This window comes from Schistocerca serialis, chromosome 1 (assembly GCF_023864345.2).
Source record: "Schistocerca serialis cubense isolate TAMUIC-IGC-003099 chromosome 1, iqSchSeri2.2, whole genome shotgun sequence".
Classification (NCBI taxonomy): Eukaryota; Metazoa; Arthropoda; class Insecta; order Orthoptera; family Acrididae; genus Schistocerca; species Schistocerca serialis.
This window is the reverse complement of record NC_064638.1, coordinates 21,400,643-21,415,126: the sequence shown is the minus strand read 5'-3', so window position 1 is coordinate 21,415,126 and position 14,484 is coordinate 21,400,643. Positions and strand designations below refer to the sequence as shown.

The following is a 14,484-nucleotide window of genomic DNA, read 5'->3' as shown; positions in this document are numbered from 1 at the left end:
ACTTACATTCTGTTTCTGCAAGGTTACATACACTATCTACATCCATATGCAAATCTTTAATACGTTCATGCATCTCTTCCCGAACTAAGTCACATTGTTTCACGATTTCAGAGCATATTTCTTCTTTTAAGACGTTCAGTCTTTGATCTAGCTTATGTCCTAAATGAGCCTCTAAAGTTTCATGAGAGTCTCGAGTTTGCAGTTCTTGTTGCAGTCTGTTTTGGTTTTCCATTACTTGCTCATGAGTGTCTTTAATCTGATTTTTGAAGTCCTGATGTAGCTGCATGGACTTATCATCAATATGCTCTTGAAATTTACCATGACTGTCTATTACTTTAACAAATCTCTAATCAATCTTCCAAAATTTTTCCTTGGTTTGTTCTTTTACTTGTGCAAGTCTCTTATCGTTCTTCAAAAAATTTTCATTACATTGTTCTATTACTTCGAAAACTTTTCATTTGACTGCCTCTGTATGTCTTCCAGTTTTTGTAAAAACATTTCCATATTAATCTCAGTCGACATTTTCTTTGTTACGACGAGCATAAACAAGCTCACAAATATTACCAAATCACTGCAGTACACCCACAAAAACAATTGCGAAGTGAAATACTGGTGTAGTTCACTGTAGTTGTAGTGCACACTGGCAATGGTCTAGTTGTCAACAATTGTGTGATGACAACACAGTGGTTTAGACTGCGTACTGGCACCATGGTTGTGTAGACAGTGTGCTGGCGATGGACCAGTCGTCGATGGCCGCATGCTAGCCGGACATCAACGGCTTCACGCTCTTTCTTGGCAGGTCATCTACAGCTGCATATTTCATTGGTTCAGAAGGATGTTCTTAGCCCAGGAGCATCAACATCACTGTTTATGATCCCTGTAGTCCCTGGCAACACATCTATTTGCTCACTTATTATGAAATTTCTTCCTTTCAATTTTTTTTTTTTTTTTAAATTTGCCACTTTCCACTTATAATCATAAAGTCTCCACATGGAGTGTTTCTAACGGCTGATGACTGTCGTATTCAGCTTGTGTGGCAATGTTTTGACTTCTTGAGCAACATCTGTTCTAGATCTATTACTCCATGCAGCTACAACTTACACTGCTGCTTTAGCAGTCCCTTATTAGATTGGTGTAGAGATTCAGCATTGCAACTCTTGTGATTGATCTCATGGTCCACCTATGCTGTGCTCTCTTCTTCTTCAGCATCAAACTTCTTTCTTTGGTTAAGATTTCTATAAGTGAAATGGCTATAAGCAAAACACTGCTTCTCTATTTAAATAAAGTGTACATTAGTGCCAGTTACCTATGCGTACTGTCACAAACTTTTATACATGGTTACACATTACATGGGAAGTTACTACTCCCAGGACTAACTAATGTTACTGTCTCAAAGTCCTCTCATTAACGTGTCTGTGACTAGTATACAACAACAATCGCTTATATACATCATATTTGTCTTCCTCGGTGCTGGAGACCTTCCGTGGTACCAGAACTACTTCATTTGTCCTTGCTCCAGAGAGATTAGAAATGCTCTCCAGCAGCAAGAAGACTCCACATCTGTCAAGTAATACCTTCCCACAGAATGTCGCCCGATGTTTACAAACTAATTGTGATCCTGCACATTTATGCTCTGAGCTCTGTACTTGATTTATGTGATGTGTGCCCATCCACAAATGGCACTGATAACTACATGTTCACTAAAACAGGCTAAAGAGCAGTTTGGCTAATACCGACCTTTGAGGTAAGCCATTCTTGAGGAATTTCTGGATATTAGTTTTGTTTCCCAGGATACAATGAATTCTGTTAATAATCATGCTGTCAATAATCTTTACAACTTTTTGGCATTGGACTGTCTTAATCAGTTTGTACAGATAGCCTTGTCTGCACATGGCCCCATACGCTGCCGATGGATCGATGAAAGCCACAGATGTTTTCAACTTCTTTTGAAAGCCTGCTTCCATGTGATGTGAAGACCAGGAAATGGTCTGCACAGCTTCCATTGGAGCAAAAGCCAACTTGTTCTACAGGGATAGCTGTGAGTATTGTTTGACCAATCCCATTAAACAGTACTCTTTCCAAAAGTTTATATACCATGTTAAACAGTGCAATGGGATGACAGCTATATGGAAGATCTCCAGGTTTATCCAGCTTTAGAAGAGTAATTATTTTGTCATGTTTATTTTCTTGGGAAAGGTTTCCCATATTTAATAGTGAGGGGAAGAATTTTGCTAATGATATCTTCATACATTTACAACATTTGATGAAAAACTCTGGCAGGATGTCAACAGAGCTATGGGGTTTACCTGGTTTTTGTATCCCTCAATTTAGGCTTTCAGTCTGCTACCCTCAGTTCCATCACTAAACAGATCCACATGGGATCAAATGGAAGGTTCGGAACTCCCATCAACTTTTTGTATGACTAGAATGTTCTATGTTTTTCTGATAGATCTTTCACCGGGATCTGACTGTGAAAATTATTATGTTTCACACATGGCACTTCTTCCAGATGCCTAAGTTACTATTCAATTTCCTCTATCAGTATGCCTGCACTGTGTGTTGTAGTTAGAGTGTAGTAGTCTCTGTTTCTGCAACATTCAACAAATTGAGCCATTAAACTAGGTTGAGTCTTTGTTGTTTTTATTACCTTACTGAAAACATATTCATCCAGACCACAGTCTGTAATGTCTTTCAGCTTTTGTCACAGTTGTTCTCCATTTTCAAGAACTGAACTAAATGTGCTCATGTGCCCTTCAAATAAGCTGATAGGGACACACTATCAGTTTGACCTTACATAAATACTCCCTTAGCTGTCTCGATGAACTTTTTTTTGCATTTGGTGATTACTGTTCCTGTGACAGCATCAGAGTCGCTACTCCTTCTCTGATCAGTGACCTTCTCGAAGAAATTTAACTCTTTTAAGGCAGTTTATAATACTGAAGCAGTAATTAAGAAAACTTGTTCCCTTACAGCATGGTTTGTGCTGTGTGAAACTATTATCCTGTCACCCCTATCTCATCCCCCCTCCCCCTTCTCAATCCAAGAACTCCTCAGTCTGATGGCCCTAGACACTTTATGAACCAATATTTTAATGCTGAGGCAGAGGTCTATGGTGATTAATGTGGTACATTTCACCATCAGCAACCAGACTAGATAGGTACCTGACCTCTTCCTGTACTTTTTTTTTCAGTTTCTTTTCCATTTTGGAATATGCCCACTAGTGGATAAAACCAGTAATGATCACCTGAATTGTTTCGCAATGGCAAAAGAAATAAATGAACAATATATTTCACTAAATAATGACCGTTAAAGCACAGGTAATGTAAACAACTATTTTTTACAACTGGTTTAAGTGACAGAAAATATTTTGATTGTGTATTAATGATGAGCTTAATTTGGGAATCCAGCAATGATGTTATCATTGTCGTTCTTGAAAGAGAGGTAAATAGATCCAGGCTCTAAAATTCGCACACTGACGGTACAGAAACATAGTTACAGTCATTGCCTGTATCCAACTCACATACTTAAACCCAAACTTATAAATATATTTAATATGGTAATAGTATTGGCACTGTTTGCGGATTGTCCAAATTTGTGTCAATGTTAGAGCTGCTAGTTGATGCGCATTTCAAATGTCTTGACAATGATGTACTTTTTTTCTTTTTTTTCGAGTTATGGAACATTCTAAGACTGTCTTCTTAACAAAGTACAGATACATCCCAGACACTTATATTTCCCTTCAGAAACATGGGGACTTGTGATTCAGAAAAACATCACTGAAACAACTGTACATCGGGTATCCATCTGTGCTTTCAGGTACTGCCCAGGATGTGACTAAACAATGTTGATGTATCTGGCAAGCAAGTATGGGTGTGCCGCATATTAAATGAAGGACTTTTGTATTCCGCCTGGTACAAGCCCTCCTGGTACACATGTTAAGTGGCTCTGGTGCTTTAACTGTGACTGCATACTGTAGGTGGCCATGTGGAGAAACTCTATGGTCAGTCTCAGGTTTGTGTAGTTGTACATGGCCAAATTATTTTGAACCACCACCACCACCACCACCACCACCACCAGCAGCTGTCGAAGTGGAGGTATTGCTGGTGGTTAGTAGGTTTGAAAGGGAAGGAGGTACTGATGTAGCCATCTCTGAGGTGGAGGCCAACATCTAGGAAGGTGGCTTGTTGGGCTGAGTAGGACCACGTGAAGCAAATGGGGGAGAAGTTGAGGTTCTGGAGGAATGTGAACAAGGTGCCCTCACCTTCAATCCAGATAGCAAAGATGTAATCAATGAATCTGAACGAGGTGAGGGGTTTAGGATTCTGGGTTTTTAGGAAGGGTTCCTCTAGGTGGCCCATGAATAGTTTAGCATAGGATGATGCCATGCAGGTGCCCACAGCCGTACCGCAGATTTGTTTGTAGGTAATGTCTTCAATGGAGAAGTAATTGTGGGTGAGGATATAGTTGGTCATGGAGACTAGGAAGGAGGTTGTTGGTTTGGAATCCATAGGGCATCTGGAAAGAAAGATAGTGTTGAATAGCAGTAAGGCCATGGGCATTAGGAATGTTAGTGTACAGGGAGGTGGCATCAACAGTGACGAGCAGGGTACAATGTGGTTAAGGGAAAGGACCTGTGGAGAGTCGGTCGGGGAAATGGTTGGTATCTTTTATATAGGAGGATAGGTTCCAGGTAATAGGTTGAAGGTGTTGGTCAACATGACTGAAAAATGAAGGGTTATGGTTACTGGACTTTTAGTACGTAGATGATGGTAAGCAGAGAGAAAAGGGTAAGCACAGAAAAGGGCAAGCACATTCACGCCACCTACAGGCTGTGTCCATTGCCACAGACAGTCTTATAAACAAAACTCTTATTTATTTTTCAGTCTCAGGCCACACAAATGGTACCACCACACAATTCTAGAAACTTCTTATAACACCCACCCACAGAGCCAATCTGCGAACGGTAAACCAACTGAGTGTAGCCGCAATGTTCGATTACCCTCTTGTAGATGATGTCTATAGGTGGCTGTTATTTAACAACTTTCTTGTATCACCTGCTGTTGATTTGTTACCAAGTTTCAACTGGTTATGATATCATAAGTGTAACATCACATGACTGACATATACAATAAAGAATTCCATCTATAACCTGAGTTTCACTTATAGCTATCACAATTCATGGTCTCTTTTTTTTTGTTACATACCGATGAATTGTAATTAATGTAGCCTGTGGTGATGCACAAGCAGATTCTGTAAGGCCTAACACAGCCTTTTCATTTGCCACATATTTGCGGAACAATTGTACTCTCTCATCATGTGGGATAATGTGTGGCATCTTCTGGAGAAGGACCTGAAATAACCAATCATAAAAACTGCACAGATTCGACTTAGGACAATGCAAAAAATTACGTCTGTGGCAGTAAAATCAGTACCTGAGTAGTTTTCTTTCCTTTTTCCAAATCGTTCACAAATGAACCGACCCGCAGTTCTTTAATCAGCCAGTGATTGTCAGGAGTATAGTTCCGTCTGCAGTCTCTCCGGTACAGCACCGTTAACAAGGTATGAGCCATTTGGAAAAGCTGGTTGCCATTTAGATTTTTGACATCTATAACACATAATTGTAAGTTGCTACTTATACTATAAAGAGCATTATAATAAACAACCTAAGATCTACATTTACTTGACAAGTAGGTTTATCTCCATCTTATAAAATTACAGTTCAGCTCTGCAGTACAACAACCAAAATAATTAATCAGGAAAAATAATGAAAAATGACTCTCTCTCCAGCACTTCTTGTGAAACTAATAATATTAAGATAACCACTTTGTGACAGTATAATGTAATTGGGTATTTATAATATGAGGACTAATTTGAAACCAACCTCCAGTAAAAATATAGGTTCTGGATGAAATATTAGTGTTCTGGTAGCAGCCTGGAGATAAATGGTTGCATTCCTGCTCCTCTTACTTCTCACAGTCAGAGTTTCAGGTCAATATGTCATATACAGTAAGAGTAGAAAGACAGCTGACATTGTCAATTTGCCCACAGAATGTGCTGTACACTGGTTAATAAATACACATCTAGCACTATTTAGTGCAAACAAGAGTCATATAGACGAAAAAGTTAACGTGCACTCGGAAAATAATTACAACAATATTACTGAAATTAATCCTTCTGTATTAAGTGAATGTATAATTAAAACATACCACAATATGTTGCAATAAAATTACACTAGTAAACAAAACTATGCATCACGTTACCTGTCCTAATTAAAATTTTAAAATTAAAGTGTTATGAGCTCTCTATAACATAGTGATGTTGACTTTTAGTTATCACAGAATCTTTGTTTAACCACTTTACAGAGAGTAATAAAATGCAGTGAGTGAGAGAGGCACTGTTATTTTTACCAGGCTTATATAAAGAAGGGGATTACCCCACTTCATCACACCTGATGGCAAATGGCTTCACTTTCAGAATCTGATCAGAAAAAAACAGAGGATGAAAACAAATTCACCTAGCATAGCCATAAGGATGAAGCTGATTCTAACTTCAGGTGACACTGATGAGTCATATGCGCAATTCCAACTCAAAACACATGACTACAGCCTCAGGCAACAGAAACCACACGTGGTTTCAGTTTCCTGACACTACAGTCATGTGTGTTCATTGCATGTCAGTGAGTGTGTGCGAGTTGCGTTTGAGTGAGTGAGTGAGTGAGAGAGAGAGAGAGAGAGAGAGAGAGAGAGAGAGTGTGTGTGTCGTCTATTGTTGATGAAGGCCGTAATGGATGAAAGCTTTAATTGTGAGAGTCTTCCTGCTGTCCTATCTGAGACTCAGCATCTCCACTATATGGCTAGTAGCAGCTTTCCTTTGCATAATATTGTTATTACGGGTACAAGTTATACTCAACAAACAGAATCTGTATCTTTACGTGAGTAATCCAGTGACCAGTACCACTTGCAGATTACCTACATAACAGCTTCCAGAGGCACAAAAATTTGATTTTTGGTATTTCGAGTCATTATTCACTGAATTTCAAAATTTTAAATGCTATTATAAACAAATCATTAAAAGGTATAATATTGAGTGAAAAGTTTAACACAATTCCACAAGTATTACAGATAGAAACTGTGTGTTTGTCTAAAGACAGCATAACTGACGGCGTGCTTATATCCGGACTTTATTCATCCAATACTTGAGAGCAAGAGCACTTAGCAACTAACATCAAACTTTGTGAATCAATTCAAATCTTTCCTAAACTTTTTCTGGTTTTCAAGCCTCAAGTCAAATATTTGAAACATTATCTCATTTATAAAAATAATCAAATGTTGGAAGCTGTTTTATACACTGGAATTTGATTCTTTAAAGAATCAAGGGTTTACTGGTAAACTAATAACCGATTCCTTTTACTGAATGCTGACTGCTGACTCAGATGATATAGTTGCTGAAACGTTGAAGCAAAACTTAGGTATTACTCTGAATAAATACCCGACTCATAAAACTGTAGCTGGTGGTGACTCTGATTCACTATAGATATTTCGGCAATGATACACTCGGGGAAAAAATACAATGCACCACAAATGAATATATGAGGTGCACATGTACAGACAAACATATAATTACAGTCTCAGAAAAATTGGATGATTTATTCAAGAAAAAGAGCTTCACAAATTGAAGTCAATAACATATTGGTTCACCTCTGGCTCTTACGCAAGCAAAGCAGCTATTCGAATTGGCATTGATTGATAGAGTTGTTGGATGTTCTTCTGAGAGATACTGCACCAAATTCTGTCCTATTTGCTCATTAGATTATCAAAGCCCTTTAATTACTGGATGATCCTGCCCATAATGCTACAAACATGGAGAGAGATTCAGTGACCTTGCTGGCCAAAGTAGAGTTTGGCAAGCTTTGTACAGGTGGGCATTACCTCGCTGCAATTAAGCGTGGATGGCCTGCCCTGAAGAGCAACAAAACGGGGCATAAAATATTTCGGCATACCGCTGTGCTGTAAGGGTGCCACGGATGACAATCAAAGGAGCCTGCTATGGAAAGAAACACACCCCAGATCATCACTCACGGTTATCGGGCTGTACGGCGGGTGACAGTCACGTCAGTACCCCACTGCTGTCTGCGGTGTCTCACGATGTGTCTTTATCCTGGAATCTCACTGGCTAAGGTAGAATTGTCTTCAGTAACGAGTCCAGCTTTAAACTGAGCCCCATGACTGGCAAAGACGTCTCTGGAGACGTTCTAAACAACGGTGGGATACAAACTGGATTGTCGCCACGTACAGCCTGACGTCCAGGAGTTGATCGTCTGGGGCGCCATTTTTTTCATAGCATGACCCCTACAGTTGTCATCTGAGGTGTCCTTACAGCACAGTGGTACATCGACGATGTTTTATGCCCCGTTTTATTGCCCTTCACAGCGAGACACCCCGAGCTTACCTTTCGGCAAGATAATGCCCGCCTGCATACGTGAAGATTTTTGCTGCTCGTTTTCGTGCTCGCCACACCTTATCTCGACCAGCTAGGTCGACAGATCTCTCCCCGACTGAGAACATTTGGAGCATTATAGGCAGGGGCCTCAACCGTCTCGGGATGTCGATGACTTTACACACCGATAGTATAGAATTTAGCACGACATTTCTCGCGGGGACAACTCTACCGACCCCGAGCCCTATAATTGCTTTGCTTGCATAAGGGCCACAGGTTGACCAATATGTTATTGGCTAGCTCAATTTGTGTAGCTTTTCCTCTTGAATAAATCATCCAGTTTTTTTCCTGAAATTGCAACTGTCTGTTTGTCTGCACATTTACATCACATCTAGGCGTTCCCAGGGGTTGTACGCATAACAAATAATAAAAATTGTATTAAGTGCTTTTTGAGCAATTTGTTCAGAAGCACACTCAGAGTAGAAATGGTTGCGATAACCTACTAGACCTCTTCGCAGCATATAATCCTAAAAAAATAGATACCGCCATGACATTTACAGGGATTAGTGACCACAAGGCCACTGCAGTGAGACTGAACACATCCAGTTCAACCAATAGCAAATGTTACATGTGTCTACTTTTTAATAATAAAAAAAAAAAACAGCTAAAAATTTGCATGATGATATCCTAAGGGACAGGCCCAATCTTTCAAACAGACTATTAGCCACAGACCAGATGAGGCTTAATTTCAAGAAATAGAACTAACAGTAAATAAATAGTTTTATACCAAGTAAATTAATAAGAAATGGGACAGACACCCCATGGTACAAAAACAGGTAAGGACACTGGAAGAAGCAATAAAAAAAGCATGCCATATTTAAAAGAATGCCAAATCTCAATGTGAGGTATTTATACAGGGTTTCCACAGCAAAAGTCTATCGCGAAATCTGCCAAAAAAGAGAGAGAGAGAGAGAGAGAGAGAGAGAGAGAGAGAGAGAATCAGGTTGCATCTACAGTGCTCAGGAGACACAATCAATATGTACACTACGCAAAAGCAATGGTAGTGCTACTGTTGACAGCACCACTAAAGTGGAGTTACTAAACACGGTTTTTTGAATTTCCTTCACCGCAGAAGATGCAGTAACCAACACGAGATGCAGTAACCGACATGAGATGCATAAGCAACACGAGATAACCTCAACGTGATAAAACAATTATCTGAATAAAGGAAAGTTTTCTGGTCCAGACTATATACCAATTAGATTCCCTTTGTAGGATGCTGATGTAATAGCTCCACATTTAGCAATCGTCCACAGCCGTGCAATCAACAAAAGATCTGTACCTAAAGACTGATAAGTTGCTTATATCACAGTAATACTCAAAATAGGAAACAGAAGTAATGCACCGATTTATAGATCCATATCAAAGACATCAATCTGCCACAGGATTATGGTACATACACCGCGTTCAAACATAATGAAATACCTTGAGGGAAGTGGTCTGTTGACCCACAGTGAAAGCAATTTCAGAAAATATTGTTTTTGAGAAACACAACGGCCTCTTTATTCACACAAAGCACTGAGTGCTACAAACAGAGGATCTCAAACTGATTCCATATTTCTAGTTTTCCAGAAGGTGGCACAGTAGTCAGCACACTGGACTTGCATTCGGCAGGACGACGGTTCAAACCCACATCTGGCCATCCTGATTTAGGATCTCTATGATTTCCCTAAATTGTTTCCAGCAAATGTTGGGATGGTTCCTTTGAAAGGGCATGGCCGACTTCCTTCCCCATCCTTCCCTAATCCAATGACCTCGCTCTTTGGTCCCCTCCCCCAAATAAATCAACCAACCACTCAACCAGGAGGATTTTGATATAGCGTTCCTCACAAGAAGGTTCTAATCAAACAACATGCCTATGGAGTATCAGCTCAGCTGTGGGACTGGATTTGCTATTTTCTGGCAGAAAGCTCAGAGTTCTTAGTACTTGATGGACTGACACTGAGTAAAACATAACTGGTATCTTGCATTATCCAAGGAAGTGTTGTAGGCCCTTGCTGTTCCTAATCTATGTAAACGATTTAGCAGCCAACGTAAGTACCCCTCTTAGATTGTTTGCAGATGATGATGATGATGTTTGCCATCTCATAAAGCCATCAGAAAATCTAAAAAATTGCAAAATGATTTATACAAGATATCTGTATGGTGCAAAAAGTGGCAACTGACTCTAAATAACAAAAATTGTGAAGCCCTCGTCACAAGTTCCAAAACAAATACATTAAAAATTTTGGTTACACAATAAATCACTCAAATTTAAAAACTGATTCAACTAAATGCTTAGGGATTGCAATTACAAGTAAATTGCTATTATAACATAGAGAGTATTGTGGGGAAGGCGAACCAAAAATTTCATTTTACTGGCGGAACACTTAGAAGATGCACCAAATCTACTAAAGAGACTACCTACCCTGGATGCTCATTTGTCCTCTTCTGGAGCACTGCTGCAAGGTAAGGGATTCTTACCTGATAGGACTGGCAGAAGAGGAATTCCGACAGAAGGAGGGTTCAAAGAATGCAGTTGACTTCTGTATTATCACGAAGTAGAGGACACAGTGTCACATATAAGATACACTGTTTTGTACAGCTATCATTAAAACAAATGCGCTTTTGCTGTGGTGAGATTTTTTCACAAAATTACAATCACCAAATTTATCTTCCGACTACAAAAATGTTTTGATGACTCAGACCGACACAGGCAGAAATCAGCATTGCAATAAAACAAGAGAAATCAGATCTCGTATGGGAAGATTTATGCCTTCATTTTTTCCATGCGTTTTTTCAAGAAACAGCCCGAGAGTGGTTCATCGAATCCTCCACCGAGTACTTGAGTTTCAATTGCAGAGTAGTGATGTTGATGCAAACAGGTAGGTGTAGGCATAGCAATACATGGCAAAGGAATAGAAATGCAGATACTAATTGTGAAGACGACCTTAAAACCATATTAAATACAGTGGATATTAACTGAATTTTCCATCAGTGGTTGGCAGAACATGATAATAATATATAATAGAAAAATGTTTTGTAATGATCTGCAAAATGATGTTTATTTGATCACGAACCAGCTTTCGGATTCCTAGGCTATCTTTCAGTGACAAGTGAACATAGAAAACAGATATAAAAATGATGGACGACTTATACAGGTGTTACTTGTACAGGAGTAAAGGGAAATAAAAATAAAAAAAGAAAAGAAAAGGAAAAAGAAGAGACATATTGTTTATAAAAGAACACATTGCATTTTTTCACTGATGGTTATGATTTATGTGTTTATACAATGTCTGTATCTTCACAATACAATGTCCTTCAGATGTGCATACATGCCTGAATGAAAAGACATTGCCACTGATGTTTACAGCTGCAGTAAACATTACAAAATGGATTCATACCCTGCAACTATACATTCTGACGTCAGCTGTTTGCGACACATGGACATTTGTGCTTGACTGAGACAAAAACCTGGGTTTCCCACTTATTGCGACTGCTTGCCTTAACCACTTCAGCTATCGGAACAAGATACAGACGCCATAAAAACACAAACATTGTAACCATCAATGATATAGCCGTGCCTCGGCAGGCTAAAATGGTTATATAACGTCCCCCTATGTGGGAATTGCTAACTATATGAGTGTAAGGATTGTGACTGTGTGACATATGGAAGTCTGGAACGGTTAAGGAGGCATGTTCCGAGAGCTGAAGTGGTTAGCGTAATCACTTGCGATAAGCTGAAAATCCAGGTTTCAGTCATGGTCTGGCAAAAATTTTAAGTATCACAAACAGCTGACATCAACACACAGTCACAGAATGGGAATCTATTTCGTAATTACATTTTTTTGTCACATAGAAATAATTACATTACCTAAAACCGGGGAGGGACAAATCTCTTATGTGGAGGTATATTAAACAACTTATGAGAAATAAGATGAATTTAATACTATGCTGGTATTCTGTGTCACATATGCCAAGAAGCCACAAGCCTGTTCATAACGAAGTAAATATAATTTTGCAGAACATTAGGAAGTGTTTTCCTATTTAACATTAGAATGGATATAGTTATGGCAGGAGAATAACACATGAAAATTAATGTGTCTAAAACAATGGTGATAAAATTTAACTCAACTAGTTATTTAGTAAGCAAATTCACTAAACATGGAAGAAGCAGGATGCCACAGTAAAATGTGCCTTCAATAAAGAAAAGGAGATAACCTCAAAAAGCAACAGCCTACAAGTCAGAAAAAGATGTATGGCTGTTAGGCACTGGCTCTGACTACAGAGTGAACTGATAAGCTTACACATTATAAAGCCTGTACACTGTGGGAGACGGGACGATACTATTAAATGGTTCAAATGGCTCTGAGCACTATGGGACTTAACATCTGAGGTCATCAGTCCCTTAGAACTACTTAAACCTAACTAACCTAAGGACATCACACACATCCACGCCCGAGGTAGGATTCAAACCTGCAACCGTAGCGGTCATGCAGTTCCAGATTGAAGCACCTAGAACCGCTCGGCCACTGCGGCTGGTGATACTATTAAAAAAAAGTAGTGTTCAAGTTATTGGCCATCTACTCAGAGACGTGCTCCTAAAACCAATAGCATGAGGGTATGCCAATAGAAAAGGAACTAAAGGAAGGCTGTGACCAAGGTACACAGAAATAAAACAATGGAAACTACAGGTAGGAATGTCAACAATGTAGGAGAAACAGATTGCTACTTACCATAAAGAAGACATGTCAAGCTGCAAACAAGCACAGTTAAAAGACAAAAGTCTTCTTTACGGTAAGTAACAATCTCTCTCTCCCTACATTGTACATAGGAATAATGAAGAAGAAGAAGAAGAACGTGAAGACTGTCAATCTATTGCTATTGATGCTGTTAACTAGACTCCTGCCAACAAATTCTGACACTGAACACTAATGGGGAAGATTTCCTTGTATCTCTTGTTGCAGAACGTTGGAAATGTTGCCTAAGTAAAATTTTAATGCCACTAAATTATTAATTTCTTCTGACTTCTGCAGAAATAAATTATTTTTATGTCATTTAAACTGTACAAACTTTACTGCCTTTCTGATTATACTTCCATAATAATATTTTTTTTAAAGAAAATATGTGTAATGGTATTACCGAACTGTAAGTCACAAAGTATGAAACAGTATTACATTCTACGAAGATATTTTCAGAACTCTTCATTCATTATTTACTTCTTCTTTATGTCTATTCAATAAAAGTACACATGTTTGAGACACACACACACACACACACACACACACAGGGGGGGGAGAGGGAGAGGGAGAGGGAGAGGGAGAGGGAGAGGGAGAGGGAGAGGGAGAGGGAGAGGGAGAGGGAGAGGGAGAGGGAGAGGGAGAGGGAGAGGGAGAGGGAGAGGGAGAGGGGGGGGGTGGTATTGCTACAAGCTACTTAATACTACACTGACATTTACTAAAGCACACAATGGACTAAGACAACTTACCAAATAGATTTCCAAGAATAGCTTTGTACAAAAAGTTGTTAAGAAAGCTGCACATAACAACAAAATCTGTCAGCCGAAAAGGTTTCTGTTGCTCATACATTTCCAGGTCATCAAGAATTCTGCAATCCAAGAGAAAAAGCTGATAACAATTACTAGATAAAGAGAGTTAAATTATTTGCGTTCATATTAAATGAGTAAAGGAAACAACTCAGCAAGTAGTAGACACACTTGGACATTGAAAGGCACATATACAATGTTGTTGACTTTGCTAGTTTTTGACAAATCCACTGTCACTCTGGAGGCAGACTTGGGTGAGGGATTCTCTTGAACAGAGTGGGTGAGAGGAGAGAGATGTATGGAATGGTGAGTATGGCTGACAGCTGGAAGGGAGAGGCAATAGAAATGTGGTGCCAGCACCAGTCAAGCTCATTCTCGCTGTAGGCAGGGGGAATTGCAGGATGCACACAATGACATGGAGGATTTGATTGGGAATGGGAAATAGAACCAAAGAAGGGGAGACA

At 39.3% G+C, this 14,484-nt stretch overlaps 1 protein-coding gene across 2 annotated transcripts in view; it reads right to left on the bottom strand.

The window, feature by feature from the left end:
- Positions 1-14,484, bottom strand: part of LOC126460849 (ubiquitin-protein ligase E3B) — a 297,274-nt gene that overhangs the window by 148,974 nt on the left and 133,816 nt on the right. For both annotated transcript variants that reach the window (XM_050095948.1, XM_050095949.1), the window contains exons 8-10: positions 13,964-14,082; positions 5,433-5,605; positions 5,205-5,350 (exon numbers count right to left, since the gene is read on the bottom strand). In XM_050095948.1, the coding sequence (XP_049951905.1) occupies positions 5,205-5,350; positions 5,433-5,605; positions 13,964-14,082 (438 nt within the window). The remainder of the gene's footprint in view (positions 1-5,204; positions 5,351-5,432; positions 5,606-13,963; positions 14,083-14,484) is intronic.